General features: G+C 45.2%; 2 protein-coding genes across 2 annotated transcripts in view; one reads left to right on the plus strand and one right to left on the minus strand.

Moving 5' to 3' along the window:
* The window catches only part of LOC141152993 (SLAM family member 9-like), a 78,635-nt gene that overhangs the window by 13,292 nt on the left and 44,918 nt on the right, over positions 1-20,425 (plus strand). The window lies entirely within an intron of this gene.
* LOC141152992 (signaling lymphocytic activation molecule-like) lies at positions 1,962-18,441 on the minus strand. The gene is made up of 7 exons (XM_073637658.1): positions 18,347-18,441; positions 13,870-14,199; positions 11,974-12,240; positions 11,083-11,187; positions 10,206-10,333; positions 7,615-7,735; positions 1,962-2,188 (listed from the first exon to the last, which is right to left on the minus strand). Coding segments are annotated over exons 1-7 (1,002 nt in total). The 5' UTR covers positions 18,396-18,441; the 3' UTR covers positions 1,962-2,186.

Here is a 20,425-nt window from a genome sequence, read left to right on the forward strand (position 1 = left end):
CAGCATGCCGGCTACGGAGTGGGGACCAGACACATTTCTTGCACAGGGGCCCCAAGCTGTCAGTGTCCGCCCCTGGTGGGTTTGATCAGTGATTCGCATTAAAAACTGGTGTAGACTCAATTGCAACCTTTCCAGCATTATTTTCTGAATGCAGATTACTGCACCTGCGGGAGTGGGGTCAGCATTTCTGTTCCCAATGTCTCCACTAAAAACAAGCATTGACATGTCAAATTCCCCACAGACTATAATGAGTATGTATAGGAAAAACATTCCCTAGGATCGTATTCTACTGAGTGATGTTCTGATCTCTATCCCATAATGAGCCACATTGTGCAATAGTAATAATATCCATCCTCATTCTTCATACTCAATGTATTGTACAACGCTTCCTCTCTGCACCATTAGTCACTTCCCCAGATGGCCACATCAACCGTTAACCGATATATTTTTATTGCATTTTCCAGCTTAACCTGTTAAAAAACTTGGCTCATTAAAGGAACTTTTCTCACCTCCGATTATATATCTGTAGACATTAATATCGAGTCGTTCCCTTTGCAGATATAGCAGCCTCCACTCTTCTGATAAGGAATTTTACAAGATTTTGGAGAGGACTGTTGGAATTTTTGTCCATTTGTGAGGGAGAGGGCTGGGCTCGCAATCTCCAGTCTAGATGTTGGTCATGTTCTTCCACCACACTACCTTGGCTATGTCTTTATGTAACAGAAAAGGGCGTTCCCCAAACTGTTCCTACAAACCTGGAAGCTGCAATTTTCCACAACGTCATTAAGATTTTCCTGCACTGGAACTAATTGTCTGAGTCCCACCCATGAGGAACAAGCCCATAGCATTATCCCTCCTTCACCAACGGACACAATGCAGTCAGGCAGGTAACGTTCTCCTAGCATTCACCAAACCCAGACTCATCCATCAAGTGTGATCCATCACTTCACAGAACCTGTCTCCTCCGGAGTCCAGGGTGGTGGCTTTACACAACTACATCTGATGCTCAGTATTGTGCTTGGTGATGTAAGGCTTCATACAGATGCTCGGTCATGAACGCCCTTATGATTATATCATCATATAATTATTTAGACAACCACTTAAATCATGTCCCCCACTGCTTCAGATCGCACTGTGCATGGCCGGAAGTTCAGAAGATGGCTTCCGGTCAAGCGCAGCGTGCCTCTGAAGCTGGGACGCGTACACCCGGCTACAGAGGTACAGTGACGCTGCCGAAATGAGCGGCTCGTATGTGCGAGATCTGCATGAGCTGATGATGACTCGTGAAAATTATGCCCATAGGGGTGTGATCACATGGAAAGAGTGCCGAGTAGTCTGGGAAAACTAACGCCCCATTGACTAGTCAAAGCCCTAATTAGCATAGGAAAAGCGCACCTTATAAATGCTTTTTAAAAACATTAATTAAACTAAATAACATTATGCAGGGCTGGTTAGGCAGGGAATTTAGTCATACATAGGTGAATGCTGCTGGGTTGGACGGCACAGGGGACCTGACAGGTTCACTTTAACATAAAAAACCTATGTGTATTAAAAAGTTCAAGGAAACTTTTACAGGCACTAATAAGCATCAAACATACAGGAACATCTGTGATTGTGATGTGTACCGTACAACATCTGACCGCACAGGAACTCATTTGTATATAGGATTTTTTTTTAACTTTATGCAAAAGTGTGACATAAACCATAGTAAAAAAAATCACAAGCAAGTGTACAATAAAGGATGGCTTAATAATACAGCATAAGAGACGTCCCGTCATACTCCTCAAGGAATTGTCCACTTTGTGTTGGGAGAAGCTCTCAATGAGTGGATGATTGCATCAGTTCTTACTGATCCCGTTACCAATTAATTTAATTAGGGTGAGCAGATACTTAGCCACATAATATAGGGGCAATCACTGCATCTGAACGTAAAGGGGAACTCCACCATTCCCCTCTTTAAATACTAGTTGAAAATATTTTTTATTTTTTTTAATTTGCTTCCACAATAAATTACATAAAAAATTGTCATAAAATGCATTAAAAAAAAGAGAGAAAAGTATCAGGTTTTTTTTCACACATCAGTTTTGGACCCGGGTTCATTTTCATGGAATTTCTTGTTAGTAGTGCGGTTTGGTTCAACATCTGTTTTTTGTTCACCTATTGAAGAATCTGCTGATGTTTAATTTCTCTGAAATAGTAAAAAAAAACATTCAACGATTACTAGATTACTATAATGCAGAGACTAATAATATACAGTAAAGGGGAACTCTAGCAATAGACTGCTGAGGGAGGTGGGGGAGAACGTTGCTGCTTAGATTCCTTGTGGTCAGCGGTAAGGAGAACTAGAAAATGTCGGAGGTTCTTCTGAAAAGAGGACCACTATTAAAGTGTCTTCTTGGGTTCATGGAACCAGATCACATTCCTCCATTGCTTCATGGTCCAGTTCAGATGATCACTTTTGGTGGTGGACATCTATGGGCACACTGACATAGCCCCATACATTTATCAGTAATTTATGGTACAATCACTCTTTTATAGGATCAGACCAGACTGGCGTCTTAGCTCCCCACACACCACTGAACCTTTGATGCCCATCATCTTGTTTTGTTGCTGGTTGCTTCCTTAGATCAATTTTGGTTTGTACTAACCAATGTGTACGGAGAACATCCCACAAGACATGTTGTATACTGAAAACACCCCACAAGACCTGTCGTATACTGGAAACTACGCACAAGACCTGTCGTATATCAGGAACACCCCACAAGACATGATGTTTACCAGGAAAACCTTACAAGACCGCCGTATACCAGGAACACCCCATAAGACCTGCCGTATACCAGGAACACCCCACAAGACCTGCCGTATACCAGGAACACCCCACAAGACCTGCCGTATACCGGGAGCACTGTACAAGACCTGCCGTATACTGGGAACAACTGATAAGACCTGCCGTATACCGTGAACATCCCACAATACCTGCCGTATACCGGGAACACCCTACAAAACTTGACATATACTGGGAACAACTCATAAGACCTGCCGTATACCGGGAACACCCCACAAGACCTGCCGTATACCAGGAACACCCCACATGACCTGCCGTATACCAGGAACACCCTACAAGACCTGCCATATACCGGGAACACCAAACAATACCTGCCGTATACCAGGAACACCCCACATGACTCACCGTATACCAGGGACACCCCACAAGACCTGCTGTATATCAGGAACACCCCACAAGACCTGCTGTATACCAGGAACACCCCACAAGACCTGCTGTATACCAGGCACACCCCACAAGACCTGCCGTATACCGGGAACACCCCACAAGACCTGCCGTACATTGGGAACACCCCACAAGACCTGCCATATACCGGGAACACCCCACAAGACCTGCCGTATACTGAGAGCGCCCCACAAGACCTGCCGTATACCTGGAACACCCCACAAGACCTGCCGTATACGAGGAACACCCCACAAGATCTGCCATATACCAGGAAAACTCCACAAGACCTGCCGTATACCGGGAACACCCCACAAGACCTGCCGTATACTGAGAGCGCCCCACAAGACCTGCCGTATACCGGGAACACCCCACAAGACCTGCCGTATACGAGGAACCCCCCACAAGATCTGCCATATACCAGGAAAACCCCACAAGACCTGCCAAAAAACCGGGAACACCCCACAAGACCAGCCGTATACTGAGAGCGCCCCACAAGACCTGCCGTATACCGGGAACACCCCACAAGACCTGCCGTACATTGGGAACACCCCACAAGACCTGCCGTATACCGGGAACACCCCACAAGACCTTCTGTGTACTGGGAACACCCCACAAGATCTGCCGTATACCGGGAACATCCCACAAGACCTGCCGTATACCAGGAACACCCCACAAGACCTGTCGTATACCGGGAACACCACACAAGACCTGCTGTATACTGGGAACACCACACAAGACCTGTCGTATACCGGGAACACCCCACAAGACCTGCTGTATACCGGGAACACCCCACAAGACCTGCTGTATACTGGGAACATCTCACAATACCCGCTGTTTTGTAGATGCACTGATCCATTCGTATACATATGACATTTTGGCCATTGTCAGAGTCTCTCAGGTCTTTACATTTAATTATTTCCCCACCCCATATAGACGCCATTGTCCCCTGATAATGTTATTCTCTTCACCTCTTTGTGGTTTTAATGCTATGGCGGCTCGGTGTACATTACTAGGGAGTTTGTGAATAGTACAGGACTCCACTGACATTCAAAGAAAACAAATGGGAACTATTCTGCTGCCTGCGTCCGGTGATTCCTCCCCTGCCAGCAATGGAGACAATTGCTCAGATCCTAGTACTTGCGCCGGTGGAGCCATTCACCTCCACGCTGTGTTACGCAGGTCGTATTGTAGTAGGAGACGTGTTTTGAAAATCAGAGGATGTGGCTGATGTCTTATTTCCTGAAGCAAAGCTTTGAAGCCGCCTCCGTCAGTTCTTTCAGTACGGAAAATAATATTCCCCAAGTGAATAACAATCACCGTATCAGTAATGTAAGGGCTTATAATACTGTCTCTGCTAAGATCATATATGCTACACGGAGATATGGTTGTCATGGCATGTGGGTTTCCATTTCACTGGTAAACAGTCAGACCGAGCACATTCTTGATGGGCCAGTCCGGTCCTGGTCCCTATATAGAGCGGAGAGTCACTGCAAAAAGTAACTGTGAGAGCCCTGGCATTATTAGTTGTCATGCTTCTGGATTCGAACCCTTGATTTTGGGTTCTGTGGTCGGTGTCTCTTTCCTCTGAGCCACAGCAGATACACTTTTTGTTTGGGTGTTTTACTTCTGTTATCTTTGTTTGTTCGTGTTGGGTAACAGGTGTTTTTCATTTACTCTGCTTGTCTGTCCTATCACATTTCAGGTTCAGCTTTAAATACTTTCCCCTACTGGTGTTTCCTGCTGGTGATAGACTTTGTTGGATTCATTCACTTTGCTGTAGTTTGTGTTGGTTGCAGTTGTTTTGTGTGTGATTCCTTTAGTCCTTAGAAAACTGCTACTTTAGCGATCCTGGGAGCTGCTAAGGACATTCAGAGTAAGCCGTCGTCAAGTGGGGGCGCCATTGCGTTATCTCAGGGTGCCAACCTCTGCGGTCAGGCAGGGACAAAGAAGGGCTTTTCCTAATATGAACAGGTCCCTGTCAGATTCAAGTGTTTGTCTCCCTGGTTTGTGAGTTACCCATAGGCAGACTATAATGAGGGCAATCTGGGCTACCTCCCGAGGCTCCGGGGTGGTCCATGGCAAGATTGACCTCATTATAATATTTTGTGCGCCGTATCGCTACCGACAATGCAGCGGAGCTCCAGGGGAACTCCTGTCACCTCTGCTGTGACCTGCTGGCGCGATGACATCATCAGCCGCTGCATGCCTGCATGTTCGCACCACGAATATAAGTGTAGCCTCAGGGACCGGAGCAGAGCACCAGGGGAACGGGAGCGAGGTGAGTATGTGTTTTTTTTTTATTCATTTGTGTATGGGATGTGTGCCTATATATATGGGCTATGTGAAGGCTCGTACTGTATATAGGTTGCTATGTGGGGGGTTCATACTGTATATAGGAAGTTACTGTATGTGAGGGCTCATACTGTATATAGGAGGCTATGTGGGGCTCATACTGTATATAGGGAGCTATGTGCAGGTTAATATTGTATACAGGAGGCTATATGGGGGCTCATACTGTATATAGGAGGCTATGTGAGGGCTCATACTCTATATAGGAGGCTATGTTGGGGCTCATACTGTATATAGGGAGCTATGTGATGGGTTCATTCTTTATATTAGGGGCTACATGAGGTTCATACTGTATGTAGGGGGCTATGTATGAACTCACACTATATGTACGGGGTTGTGTTTGGGCTCATATTATATGTACAGGGCTCATGCTGTATGTATGGGCAATGTGAGAACTCATATTGTGTATAAGGGGCTATTTGCGGGCTCTTACTGTATACAGGAGGCTATGTGGGGCTCATACTGTATATAGGGAGCTATGTGCAGGCTCATATTGTATACAGGAGGCTATATGGAGCTCATACTGTATATGGGAAGCTATGTGAGGGCTCATACTGTATATAGGAGGCTATGTGGGGGCTCATATTGTATATAGGAGGCTATGTGGGGGCTCATACTGTATCTAGGAAGCTATGTGGGGGCTCATACTGTATATTGGGGGCTACATGAGGTTCATACTGTATGTAAGGGGCTGTGTGTGGGCTCATACTATATGTACAGGGCTCATGCTGTATGTATGGGCAATGTGGGGGCTCATACTGTATATAGGGGGTCTATATGGGGGCACATATTGTATGTAGGGGCTATGTGGGGCATATTGCCTGGGCCCGTGAGCTGTTATTCCTATTGCAGTACGGCTTATAGTTTCCTTTTCTTGTCCTGATTGAAGAAATTCCCTGATGAACCCCTGAATGACCAAAAGAGGGGGAAACGCGCCAGAAGAAGATGCCATTAAGCTAAGTGCACAACTGTTCAGGCCATATAGGGTCTATACATATATATGGGTTTTTAAATTAACTAAATAAAGAGAGAATTTTTTACGTTTTTTTTTTGTTATGGTTTACATGTATAAGGGCCCCATAGGTTGACTGCTTTGGTTGTTGATTGTGGGGGCTATGTGTGGGCTCATATTGTATATAGAGAGGCTGTGTGGGGGCTCATACTGTCTATAGGGGGGATGCCAGCATACTTAATTCTGCTCAATATTAAGTCATACAATTAATATAAAAATAATTATAATTTAATATGTTAATATTAATATTGAGCATAATTAATTTCAGCCTATTGGTTCGGCCTCCACAACAGTCACGGTCTTTCATGTGGCTCCTCTGGAAAAGTAATCTCCCACCCCTGCTCTATTATGTATGGTACTCAACTATCTCTGTCATTTTCCTCTACAGATGTGCACCAGAGCACCTGTGTGTTACTCACATGACCTATCACATGATCTATCAAAGGGGATCATGTGACATGTCACGTAAATACATCAGGTACCTGGGGGGGCCCATGCCTTCTAAACGGCCCGGGGTCCTGGCTACTCTTAATCCGCCCCTGACGTTACCCGTATGAATGTGCTTTGGCAGTCATAACATTAATATTGTTTTATTCCGCATGCAGTGAGCTCCCCCTAGTGATGGCTGAATACAACCAGAATTTTAGGATTTATCAAGTCATCTGTTTTAGTTGATATTTGGGCTGTCCACCATCTGGTTGCCTTTTTCCATTTCCCATGATGCGTCTTTTCAAACGGGGAATAACCTCATTACATAGCTCCTGCTCCTACCAATTGCCAACTAATGACAGATCATTTATAATTGGTGGAGAAAAGTTGAACTTGATGGACCTAGGTCTTTTTTCAACCTATGTAACTAGGTAACTAACACAACTGCCAGAATGGATTGCATCCTGTACTTCCCAGGAAGTCATAGATTGACTTCCTGTCTGCACAGTGTAGCTTGTACAGGACTGGTAGTCACACTGGGGATCGCATGACACATGGCCATCATTAAATAATAACAGGGCAGCATTTTACTTACAAACTCTGGTCTCCTCGTTGCTTATATTCTGTGATTGAGCATCGTCTCTGCAAGGACCGGCCAGCTCATACACCGATGAAAAAGGCTGGCTATTGGATGCAACAGCATATGTACTTCGATTCTTAAAAATGTAAGAGAAAACAGAGAAGCCAAGATGAAGATATCAGGACAGTTGCACTTGTCTTGCTGCCTCTCTCCTTGTCTACTTCCTTTGGCGCATGGGCAGCCACCTCTCCCTTCCCTCATTTTCTATGTAGGTGCACTTCCAAGAGGTGTGACCCCCATCTAAGTGATATAAATATTCAAGGTGGAAAAAAGCCTTATCTTTATTTAGGGTCACTTTTTCTAATACTATGATGGAGCAAAAAGATTTGCAAGACTCCAGAGTGTTGTCAACATCAACATTAAGGCAGTGTGAGCTTAATGTGACTAGGCCTCAAGTGATATGATGATATTGTAAGGGCCTGGTAATCACAAGAGATGCCCTGAATGCTGGCATTCAAACTTCCTTGGCTGGCACTCGAATGCTGGCTTCCTGGATGCCTCTTGTGACTACTAGGCCCCAGCGACCTTATGATGTCACACGAGACCTACTCAAATGCAGGCATAATGGATGTCTCTTGTGATTACCAGGCCCTTATAATGCCATAAAGTCTCATGCCAGCATCCTACGTCCCTGTTGTGATTAAAAGGTGATATCATGATGTTGCAGTGGCCTAGCAATCATAAGAAGTGCCCAGGATGCCGGCATTCAAACCTCCTTGGCCAGGACTCGAATGCTGGCATTTTGGGCACCTCTACTGATTACAAGGCCCCCACCTATGACATCACAACGTCATATGAGATCCTAAAGGATAGACTTTATGCAATCAAAAGAGGTGCTCAAGATGCCGGCATTTGAGTAGGCCTCATATGATGTCATGAAATCAAGTGGGCCTAGTAATCACAAAAGGCGCCAAGATTCCAGTATTATTTTATAAGTTCCTTGGTTAGCACTCAAATGCTGACATAACGAATGTCTCTTCTGATTATTGGGCCCTTAAAATGCAATGACGTCTCATGTGGCCTACTTGAATGCCAGCATCCTAGTTCTCTGTTGTGATTACCAGGCCTTGCGACATCATGACGTTGCAGTGGGCTAGAAATCGCAAGAAGTGCCCAGGATACTGGCATTCGAGGTTCCATGGCCAGCACTTGAATCTCGGCATGCTTGGTGTCTATTCTGATTACTAGGCCCTCTCCCGTGACATCATAACATCACATGAGGCCTTGTAATCACAAGAAGCTCCCAGATGCTAGCATTCAAACTTCATTAGTTGGCACTTGAATGTTGGCATAATGGACTTCTCTTGTGATTAAGACCCTAACTATGCCATGACGTCTCATGCTGGCATCCTTTGTCCCTGTTGTGATTATAATAATAATAATAATAATAATAATTTTTATTTTTATAGTGCCAACATATTCCGCAGCACTTTACAAATTTGATTAAAAGGCTTCCACAACATCATGATGATGCCGTGGCCTAAAGATCACTAGAAGTTCCGATGATGCCAGCATTCGGACCTCCTTGGCTGGCACTCAAATGTCGGTATTCTAGGCACCTCTACTAATTACTAGGAGCCCACCCATGACATCGTAACGTCGCATTAGATCCTAGCAACTAGCCTCATTCGATGTAATGAAGTCGTGGAGGCCTAATAATCACAAGAAGTGCCCAGGATGTCGGCATTCAAGTTGGCCTCATGTGATGTAATGACATTGCGGAGGCCTCGTAATCACAAGAGGTGCCGAGGGTGTCAGCATTCGAGTAGGCCTCATATTATATCATGTCATCAAGGGACCTAGTAATCACAAGAGGTTCCCAGGATGTAGGCATTTGAAGCTCCTTGGTTGGCAGTCGATTGCTGGCATAATAAACGTGTCTTGTGATTATTAGACCCTTATAACGCCATAATGTCTCATGAGGCCCACTTGGATGCCGGCATCCTAGTTCTCTGCTGTGATTACCTGTCCCTCCGGCGGCATCATGATGTTACAGTGGCCTAGAAATCACAAGAAGTGCCCAGGATGCCAGCATTCAAGCCTCTATGGCCGGCACTTGAATGGCGACATCCTGTGCGCCTCTTCTTATTACTAGGCCCTCACCCATGACATCACAACATAGTCTGAGATCCTAATGACTAGACCTCATATGATGTCATGAAGTCGCAGAGGCCTAGTAATCACAAGAGGTGTCCAGGATGCCGGCATTTGAGTAGGCCTCATGTGATGTCATGACATCAAGGGGGCCTAGTAATCACAAGAGGTCCCCAGATGCCGGCATTCGAACTTCCTTGCTTGGCTCTCTTATGATTACTAGGCCCTTATAATGCCATGATGTCTCATGCCGGCATCCTAGGTCCCTATTGTGATTAAAAGGCCCCTGCGACATCATGACGTTGCAGTGGCTTAGAGATCGCAAGAAGTGGGCATCAATTTATCCAATTCCATATTTTGGGGAAACCAGTGATCCATGTGAGTTAATAGTAGACATTAAGGGGGTCAAAAACTTTTTTACAGCTCTGTATGAATGAATATACCCCACATACCTCAGGTTTCTGGACTATGGAGTACAATGTGTGGGTGGCTTCATGTGTTTGTGCTGATACTGGTTCGGGGGCTGGTGGTCTACTTTGGGGGTAACTTTGTGGATGGCTGCATTGTTTTGAGGACATGCCTATCATGATTAAATAAAAAAACAAAAACACAAGCATATTATAAGTTTTGCTCTGAACATGGTCCCTATAGCAACTGTATGATTTTTCTCGATGGTATATTCGTACTTCACCCAATATGTTAAAGAGCACTAGGATGGTGCTGTGAACAATAGGGCATAATATGGACACTCATAACACTATACTATACCGCAAATTTGATAACATTTTTATATATATACATATTAAAAAAACACACTATATACAGGACTCCTGTGTATAATGTCACCAGTGATCCCTGTATTACCTGTACACTATATACAGAGCTCCTGTGTATAACGTCACCAGTGGTAATGTTAGTGTTATTAGTATTGTGTAGATGTGTAGGAGCCGCCGGTAATGTACAGTCTATGCTCCACTGTAATGGGAATAATGGCTAACAGGTATTTACATATAGCTGTATGGTGGGCCCCTAGGGTCAGCACCTCCTTTGGGCCCCAGACACCCCAGTCCGACCCTGGCCGCGCTTATATGTCCCATACAGTATGTCAGCCATATTTCCGACAGTCTTAGGTGGCAAATGTGCCGTGATACAACCTCCTTGCTCTCAGTTCTGTGTTCAAAAAGGCATAGGGCTATTAGGCATACTAATAGAAGTCATACGAATACTATTTGGACATATTTTCACTAAGATATTTTGAGATTTTGGATATTTTCACTAAGCAATATGAGAATGGAACTGGTAGGCGGAGAAGAGTCGCGCCCCACTTACCCCTGTTGTATTTTTTCGTTATCAAAATTAGCACCACAATTACTATAATAACTCCGATTAATGTTGGAAGCAAAATATAAACAATTAGGCCATAATTACTGGTACCTACAGAGGAAAAAGAAGACAAAAAGCATTACTAGTGGCACCTTGTAGGAGCACTGGTCTCTTTAAAGGGTTTCTCCTAAAATATAAAGCTTTCTCCAGGTCATAGGACATCCTGAGCGTGCGACCAAAAATCTCCAGCATTTTGGTTTCACATCCTCATAGCCACTTTCTATCACCCCTACATATATATATACTAGTGCTTCTTACTAAATTAGAATATCATCAAAAAATAAATTTATTTCAGTTCTTCAATACAAAAAGTGAAACTCCTATTATATAGAGTTATTACACACAGAGTGATCTATTTCAAGTGATTATTTCTGTTAATGTTGATGATTATGGCTTACAGCCAATGAAAACACAAAAGTCATTATCTCAGTAAATTAGAATAATTAGCAAAAAACACCTGCAAAGGCTTAAAAAAGGTCCCTTAGTCTGTTTCAGTAGGCTCCACAATCATGGGGAAAACTGCTGACTTGACAGATGTCCAGAAGGCAGTCATTGACACACTCCACAAGGAGGGTAAGCCACAAAAAGGTCATTGCTAAAGAAGCTGGCTGTTCACAGAGTGCTGTATCCAAGCACTGTATCCTCCAAATATTTGAACACATCCATTGGCCACACTAATATTGTTACACCTAAAACACTCTGTGCTGCTGTAATTACTTTTTCACAGCGTCTGTAATAACTCCTACTCCAATGTGAAATTTTAAGGTAGGTATTTAAAGTACAAGGCTACCGGGCACCTCTTTTATCCCCCTTATATATATTTTCCTTGGGTCTTACCCTGACCAGTATTACACGCAGACGATAATTTATGCTCGCTTGACTCCTCGCTTACAACATTTTTGGCGGTGCACCGGAAGGTGCTGTTAGCATTCTCATTGGTGATGCTGATCTCTAATGTGCTGCCGCCATGACTCAGGGGCTTATCATCTCTCATCCAGCTGAATGTCACGTTTGTCCCGGTGTGCATCAGACACGTCATGGTGACCCTGCAGGTGTCATTCTGGGAATCCTCTGTTACACTCACTGTCAAATTGGAGATCCGTTCTGTTCCAATAAAATGTAATACCATGTTAAGTAATCAGCAAATAATATATTTTTTTTAGATTTTGCAATATTCTCCTTTTTTTTTTTTTACAAAGTTTTCCCTACCTGCAATCCATAGCTAAAGTCAGTTACCTGCTGCAGGACAGTAAGAATGAAGTTGTTAGATCCATTTGGCCAATATTAGGTTCTGAAGTGAATTGCTGGACCCCACAGAACCTTTAAGACCCTCGTAATTTCAGTCTGTGTGCTCACCAGATTACACATAGAGAACACTTGGACTAATTCGCAAGACTGATCATCTCATGTGTTTTGCCAAAGAGATAATGTGACTTTAAATTGTGTGTGTACACATAGCGTATACTTGCCGACATTAGAGTTGGGAGTATATGGATATTTAAAGGTTAGCTATTAGTGTCGAATGCTCAAATAGAGCAGGTCGGATGCTCGGACGTGCTCGACTCCACCAGCGAGCAAAATGGAACTGAATGGCAAACTCCAGCATTTTTCTGGAGGATGGAAAAATTCTCTCTCTCCGCTCAGCTCAGATAATACGAATGACCGAGCACTCGAGCACCACGTGATACTCCGCACTCGAGTATTGAGCAGTGACGAACACGCTCGCCCATCACTAGTAGCTATCATTCGCAAAAAGTTTTCATATATGGGCTACAAAAGGCTGCTGATCAATAGGGTCAAGACCCCTACAGATTGCTCAAAACACAAAACACCAGTCTGAACCGCGAAGCTCCTGCAGAAATGAGCACAGTTCGGAGCGCACAGAGAGGTGTACGGTAACGGCCTCAATAGGAAGTCTAGTCTATTTTCTACGATAGTGTCTGAAAAATTGGGAGAGTCCTTCAGGACTGCTGATGATGTGTGCCTATCCACAATGCAAATGTGTGTACAGAGCTGGCCCCAGAATTCACACACTCTTGTGAACTTGACCTAAGAGTTTATCAGTCTTTTTGCCAAGTTTTTGGAGTGGAAACTAAGCCTAAGCGCTAAGATTGTGAGGGGTTTAGTGTTTTTGAGGAGAATTTGGAGAGTTTCTGCTTAGTTTCTTCTACAAAAAAAACTCTCAAAAAAGTTTGTGTGTACATACTCTAAGAGTGTGGATGTATTAGACAACTTTGTGCCCACAGTCTCATTGCAGGTAATTTAACTTTGTCCTCCAGGGCTCTGGGGGAGTGATAAAGGGCACATATTGGGGATTCGATGGGTCCGAATCTCTTCCTTGCGTATGCCGTGCACCTGATTATCTTTTCCTTCAATTCAGTTGCATCCACTTACACTACCTGGAAGAGTAGACAATGGGCGCATGCGTATTTCAAAGATGAAAAAGGCTGTACACCTCACCTCACTACATATGTGCCATTAAGAAAGTTGTACTGTCTTTGGCTGTATCTGCGCATGCTGGAGACTCATCAGTGACATAAATGAATTTACTACCTAATGCAAGGTTTTGACAATCACAGTACATGTTTGGACCGATAAACTGGTTTAATAGTCCCAATACTAGTGATGACTTTCCTTTAAGTAGGAAACATCAAAATTTGTTATCTCGCCCTGCACCCATCTTTCTCAGCCTTGTCACATCTTATTAGATAAGAAAAGGAAGATGGGACTCACCGTAGACTTTAACCACAGAGTGACAAATGTCCTCGTATTTTTCTTTCTTTTTGATCGTGAGCTCGTAATCACCCTCATCTTCCTTCTGTAATATCTGGATCACAACCGATGAATCTTTTGTATTAAACTGGTATCTATTGTGGGAATTATTTTGGTTATTTTCTTTGGGGGTCTTCAGATTGTGTTCCAGTAGTATCTTCCTTGATGTGTAATTTGTGCTTCTCAGGTCGAGTTTTTCATAATCTGGTTTGATTTGTAATTTATATAGAACCAAAGGTTTTCCAAGGGTCCCATTCCAGATCTTCGTATCTCCACATGGACTGAAGTCACCTTCATAACAAGAAAAATATACATTAAGTTAGACTCAGGGAATGGGTGATAAATATGTGATCACTGGTGGTCTGCTTGTTGGGTCCTCCACCGTTTTCAAGAACGGAGGTCCCAAATTTCTTTGTGTGAATGAAACAGACCGTCCCTATATTGCCTCTTCAGCAATCGCCGCACGTGAGCCTCGTCCTACTTTCCCTGTTGTATGGCTACGGCTAGGGATGGGAGGAGGTGAGCACTAGTCAACCTCCTCCACTAAACACTATAGACAACAAGGGTAGACAAAACAGGGGGAAATAGCTTAGCTTTAGATGACTCCAAATATGCACACGGTCTCAAGCTCCAGAGAGGACGAAGTACTGCTCCTGCTAAGCCTCACAAGTAGAAATGAATATAGCCGGCAACTCCCTCTCAGACACACCAGGTATATATACACCCAGGCCAGAGAGCTAATTAGCAGAGGGAGGTAGCCGCTAGATCCTAAAGACAGCCTCTCATCTAAGAAGCTTTCTGCAATGCCAAACATAGAGATCTCCTTCAACCAACTGCTGGGCGACTGTCTGTCACCTCTGACATACCCGTGACTTTACCCCCCCTTCCTACGAGTGACGCTGAAACCCACATCCTCTCCTCTGGACCATAGCCTTTCCAGTGCACCAAGTATTGTAGAGACGTCACTGGAGATGAGAATCTACAATCTTTGAAATCTGGAACTCCAGATTACCATCAACCATTACTGGAGGCGGTGGTAGAGGTGAGGGCTCAAGAGGTTCCACATACCTTTTGAGTAAGGACCTGTAGAACACTTAAGGGAGTGAGGAAGTTCAAGACGAAACACTGCTGGGTTAATGACGGTGGTTATTTTATTGGGACCAATAAACCTAGATCCCAGTTTCCAAAAAAGAAGATTCAATCTTATATTCCTGGTAGACAACCACACAAAGCCATTCACATTAAGGTCCAGACCTGGCAAGCGTTTTCTGTCAGCCATATGTTTATAACTGTCTCCCATAGTCTTTAAATTACACAGAACACCCTGCCATACCGAGTAGAGTGACGAAGCAAACCGTTCCTCCTCAGGAACTCCTGAAGGCCCCCCTCCACTAAAGGTACCAAACTGTGGGTGATAACCGTATGCACCGAAGAACGGTGACCTGCCAGTGGATTCTTGCCGATGATTATTGATGGCAAATTCTGCCAGCGGTATGTAGGATGCCCAATCCTCCTGATTTTCAGAGACGAAATACCTGAGGTATGTCTCCAAGTTCTGATTGACATGCTTGATTCAACTGAGGATGGAAAGCTGAGGAAAAGGACAGCTGCACTCCCATTCGAGAACAGAATGCCTTCCAGAACTTGGAAACAAACTGGGTCCCCAGATCAGACACCACATCGGAGGGAACCCCGTGAAGCTTCACAATCTCATTTATGAACACCTGAGCAAGTGTCTTGGCATTTGGAAGTGCAGGTAATGCGACGAAGTGAACTATTTTACTGAACCTATCTACTACCACCACCAAAACCACCGTTTTGCCTGCAGAAACCGGTAGGTCAGTAATAAAATCCATGGACAAGTGTGTCCATTGCCTACTAGGGATAGGTAGCAAAAAAAGGTCCCAATAAAATAACCACCGTCATTAACCCAGCAGTGTTTCGTCTTGAACTTCCTCACTCCCTTAAGTGTTCTACAGGTCCTTACTCAAAAGGTATGTGGAACCTCTTGAGCCCTCACCTCTACCACCGCCTCCAGTAATGGTTGATGGTAATCTGGAGTTCCAGATTTCAAAGATTGTAGATTCTCATCTCCAGCGTGGTTCTCTACAATACTTGGTGCACTGGAAAGGCTATGGTCCAGACTCTTGTCAAGTGTGTTTGATCAGCAAGTGAAACAACCTACGTGTCTGTGCTTGAGCGTCAATACCCCTGTGTGCCTGAGAGAAGCTGCAGGACATGGTCTATGGTCGCCCTGAGTAATGGTTCCCCCAGGATTCCAAAGAATTCATATAACCTGTCTCGCCCCTATCTGAACCTTATGGCATGCGTGTAACACCTACCTCCTGAAAAGCTGCCCAGGAGGGCAACCTTGGGTTCAGGCTGTACAGGCCTACCTGCAGAGACCCCCACATTGGTGACCTGTAACCGCTGATGCTGCTGAACCTCACAGCGGAGGTCATTCACCTCCAGAGACAGACGGCGGAACTGCTCTGTGAGCTCTGCAACTGAACCCATACCAAGGGAGAAAGGAAAAAAAAGGTGCACGCCCAAAAACACACAAAGAAACAAAAAAAAACAAAATGTCAGTTGTTTTTTTTCCCCTTTTCAAAACGTGCTTGGCCGGCTATAATGTCATGCCAAGTGTTATTGCAACACAGAGGGAAAAGGGAAAGGGAGCCCAGACACTAGGGAAAGGGGGAAGTGGAGACCTCCTAGTCTGGTCTAGCGTCACCCTGTCTCAACTACCGTCCCTATATTGCCTCTTCAGCAATCGCCGCACGCAAACCTCGCCCTACTTTCCCTGGCGTACGGCTACGGCTAGGGATGGGAGGAGATGAGCACTAGTCAACCTCCAATAAACACTATAGACAACAAGGTGTCACAGTGTAGGGGAATGCTGGTGAGGAAATGACAGATACGGGCAGAGTGAGCAGGGAAAACTAGTCTGTCCCTAGACTGGGAACCCTGAATAGCCCTGTCCCCGAAGGTATCTCTGATGGTGAGAAGGTTTGGGTCTCCACCCTAAGCCCTAACTCCTCCACAAGCCCTGTGCTTATCCCCCTCACCTCCCTCCACTGAGAAATACAAATGAAAGGACTTCAGCGGCACCAATAAACAGGTCAGCACAGCACGGCTTCCAGGTATAGAGTGAAACTCTATCAGCAGCACCACTTGGTGGAAGGAGAGGCTACTTAAAGGCTAGGGGAGGAGACTCACACATTAACTCACATCCACCAGGACACGGCAATAGAACTGGCATTAAAGGGGTATTCCCATCTCCAAGATCCCATCCCAATATGTAGTAGGTGTATTAATAATAATATTAGCAAATATCTCCAATTACAAATGTAGTATAGTTTTTCTGATTTGCTATGTCTCTTACCTCATGTGCAGGCATCGCAGGACCTTAGGTATCCATGGTTATGTCCACTGATAAAGTCACAGTTGCTGCTAGCTAGCTGCTAGTGGTCGTAACCATGGATACCTAAGGTCCTGCGATGCCTGCACATGAGGAAAGAGAGATAGCGAATCAAAAATACTATATTACATTTCTAATTGAAGATATTTGCTAATATTATTATTATTACACCTACTACATATTGGGATGGGATCTTGGAGATGCGAATACCCCTTTAAGTCATGCAGTACTAGGAGAAATAACACAGTTAAAGTTACAGCAGCATCTAGAATAGACCGTGGATACTTAGCGCTAGACAGCGCGTGACACAAGGGTAGATAAAACAGGGGAAAATAGCTTAGTTTTAGATGACTCCAAATGTGCACACGGCCTCTAGCTCCAGAGAGGACGAAGTACTCCTCCTGCTAAGCCTCACAAGTAGAAATGAATATAGCCGGCAACTCCCTCTCAGACACACCAGATATATATATACACCCAGGCCAGGGAGCGTAATTACCAGAGTGAGGTAGCCACTAGATCCTAAAGACAGCCTCTCATCTAAGAAGCTGTCTGCAATGCCAAATGTAGAGATCTCCTGCAACCAACTGCAGGGCAATTGTCTGTCACCTTTGACATACCCGTGACTTTAGGCTTTGTATCTTTAGCAAAGAGACTATCAGACAGACCACTGGCCAAGCCGTCCATTATCTCCCTTTATTTTTATACCAATTTTGCTTAAAATCTGAGTAATCGTGGAGAGACTTGTTGCTAGGGATTTGGTGACAAACCTAATCAGTGCCCAAATAATATCAACATATAATGTCTAACTAACAGTGCCCAACATAAGTAATCTCACAGCAGTGATGTACAATGTGTACATAACACAACCCTACAATTAATATTAAAGGATAGATGGCGTGGCATGGAGTATCCTTAAAATGGATAAACCCCAACTCAAAGTACATACAATATACACAGGAACCCTAAGCATAAAAGACACAATAGCAGTAGACTATAGAAAAATTAAAATGTACTCACCAAAATGGCAAAAACACATACAAAATACAACGTACAACAACACAGACATGCTTCAGAAGTTGCCTCGCACAGGTCTGCAGAGGTAATGCTTTAAAGTGCATCGCTCAGCTAAAATTCTGTAAACGGAAACTTTTTTTTGTCAAACCACTGAAGTGAATCAAACATCCTATATATTGAAAGAAAATAAAATTTCACACTACCATATTCTGCTTGGTCGGTGAAAAAAAAGAGAAAAAATTGACAAATATTTGGTGGTGGGGCTATTATTGTTTTTTTATAGCGATGGTCCTCTGCTCCATTTTTCAACATTGTGAGATAAAGCAACATGAGTGATGGACATTGTGAGGCAGTGAGGGAAATTATATGCGAGGGACAGTATGTATCCCCCAGAATGCGCATAGAAGCATATTGAACCCGCTGGAGTGCATTGCAATCACAGGCACAGCTGTGATTGTGTGGCGCCCCTGAGGGTTCAGTCGCCACAGAGGTACTGCACCTCACCCAGAGGTGTGGTGTCTCCTCTCAGGTAAGGAGGGAGTGCTGCACGGAACCCCAACACCTGCATCCAACACTACACTACCCCAGGCCAGCAGGAGGGGCAAGACGCAATGTAGTTTTCTGCTGAGCCCTGACCCTGGCTGGGGTGGGGGGAACCCAAAGGCAGGGGGAACCAGTAGTGGGTGTGGGTGGAGGAAGTAGTTCATGGGAGCACTCATACAGTAGATATATAAAGGGTAGACATCTTAACAGTGGGAGTTGGAGAACAGTGTGTCAGTAGGAACAGTTAGGGAGCGGAGTCTCTCTAGGAGCTCTGCTCCACCACAAGGGCCTAGGACAGAGGCCCAGGAGGGGAGCAGGGAGTAAGCTCCGTTTTGCAGAAGGGATCCTAGGGGGTACGGCAAGTGCAGGCGGCACCCGTACAACCCGAACCTGCCAAGCGTCAGGAGGATCTAGGCCGCAAGAAGGGGACCGGCCCCTGGCCCAGTCGTGCAGCTTCAAGCCTCGGCTGGAAAAACCGGAGGCTTCTGGCTTCTATAGCCAGTAGTCAAAACCCTCACTCCAATCCAAGTAAGGTCAAGCAGGTCTGAGCAACTCCGACGGACAGGGGGGACCTCGTAGCACCCGAACAGGATTCACAGTGGGAAGCGCAGGGCAGGAGGGAGAAAGACCCAGCGTGAAGTCGGTCTAGAAAGGTACATAAGAAAGTGGGGTTCTGCCAGGTACACCCGAGCTGCCTGAGAAAGGATTGAACCCCTGCCTGGTGAACGCAGCGCGACGTGGGAGGCTTGCACCAGTACAGTGCGCCTGTGGACTGTCTAAGAACTGTGAGTAAATCTTGGATGACTGCATCGAACTGCCTCCGTCCCTTACTTTCAACGGCGCCATTTCCCTCCCTGCACTACAACGCCCAGCGCACCTCCATTCATTTTACACTGCCCTGAGGCCTGCTCCATCTGTGGGGAGCCGTCCCATCACAAGCTGCCCTATCACCTGCCTCAGAGGACTGTTGCAGCGCTGGTGATCCTCACCAGACACCACAGGTGGCATCACGACAAATCCCCTATAAATAATTTCCCCTTTTGAGTGACCGCCCTGGGCCACGGACCGGGCCAGCCACCGTGATATCCCCCGGCAACCAGAGGCCCGGCTGCCGAGTACCCCACGGCCCTGGGGGCGCGTCAGTTGCAGTACAGAACAAAAGTAAGTTTAGACTTGGGCAAGCTATTTGACCAAAGCAGATTTACTAAAACCCGCCATGGGCTTTTATTCTTGGAGTGGACTACAGGATGGCAGTGGGGCGGTCCACTCCCTCCAGCCCGGGTCTTGCATGTGGCTCATGTCCACAGTTCTCATTTAAAAACCTGCAGCAAAGGTTTGGGTGTGTCAGTGGTCTGTTTGCAAGCTTCAGAGCAGGAGGCTCAGTGCACAGCAAGCTTGTTTGAAGGCATAACACAGGCCGGTGAAGGCAAAGCAACTGATGCACCTCAGAGCAAGACGGCACTTTTTATACGGACAGTTTATACGGACTGTTTGGAGCACCCGGCTGCGATCCGGAGGACACCATTTGCATTTAAGTTG

The sequence above is a fragment of the Phyllobates terribilis genome, unplaced genomic scaffold (genome assembly GCF_046119375.1).
Source record: "Phyllobates terribilis strain yellow unplaced genomic scaffold, ASM4611937v1 Scaffold_7__3_contigs__length_470593459, whole genome shotgun sequence".
In the NCBI taxonomy this organism is placed as follows: domain Eukaryota; kingdom Metazoa; phylum Chordata; class Amphibia; order Anura; family Dendrobatidae; genus Phyllobates; species Phyllobates terribilis.

Coding starts and splice junctions, on each gene's coding strand:
- LOC141152992 (XM_073637658.1), bottom strand. CDS start 18,395: ATGTCTGTGTTGTTGTACGTTGTATTTTGTATGTGTTTTTGCCATTTT. Junction 11,188..11,973: donor TGCGTGTAATACTGGTCAGG/GTAAGACCCAAG, acceptor TTTCCTCTGTAG/GTACCAGTAATTATGGCCTA. Junction 7,736..10,205: donor CCATAGTCCAGAAACCTGAG/GTATGTGGGGTA, acceptor TACATTTTTAAG/AATCGAAGTACATATGCTGT.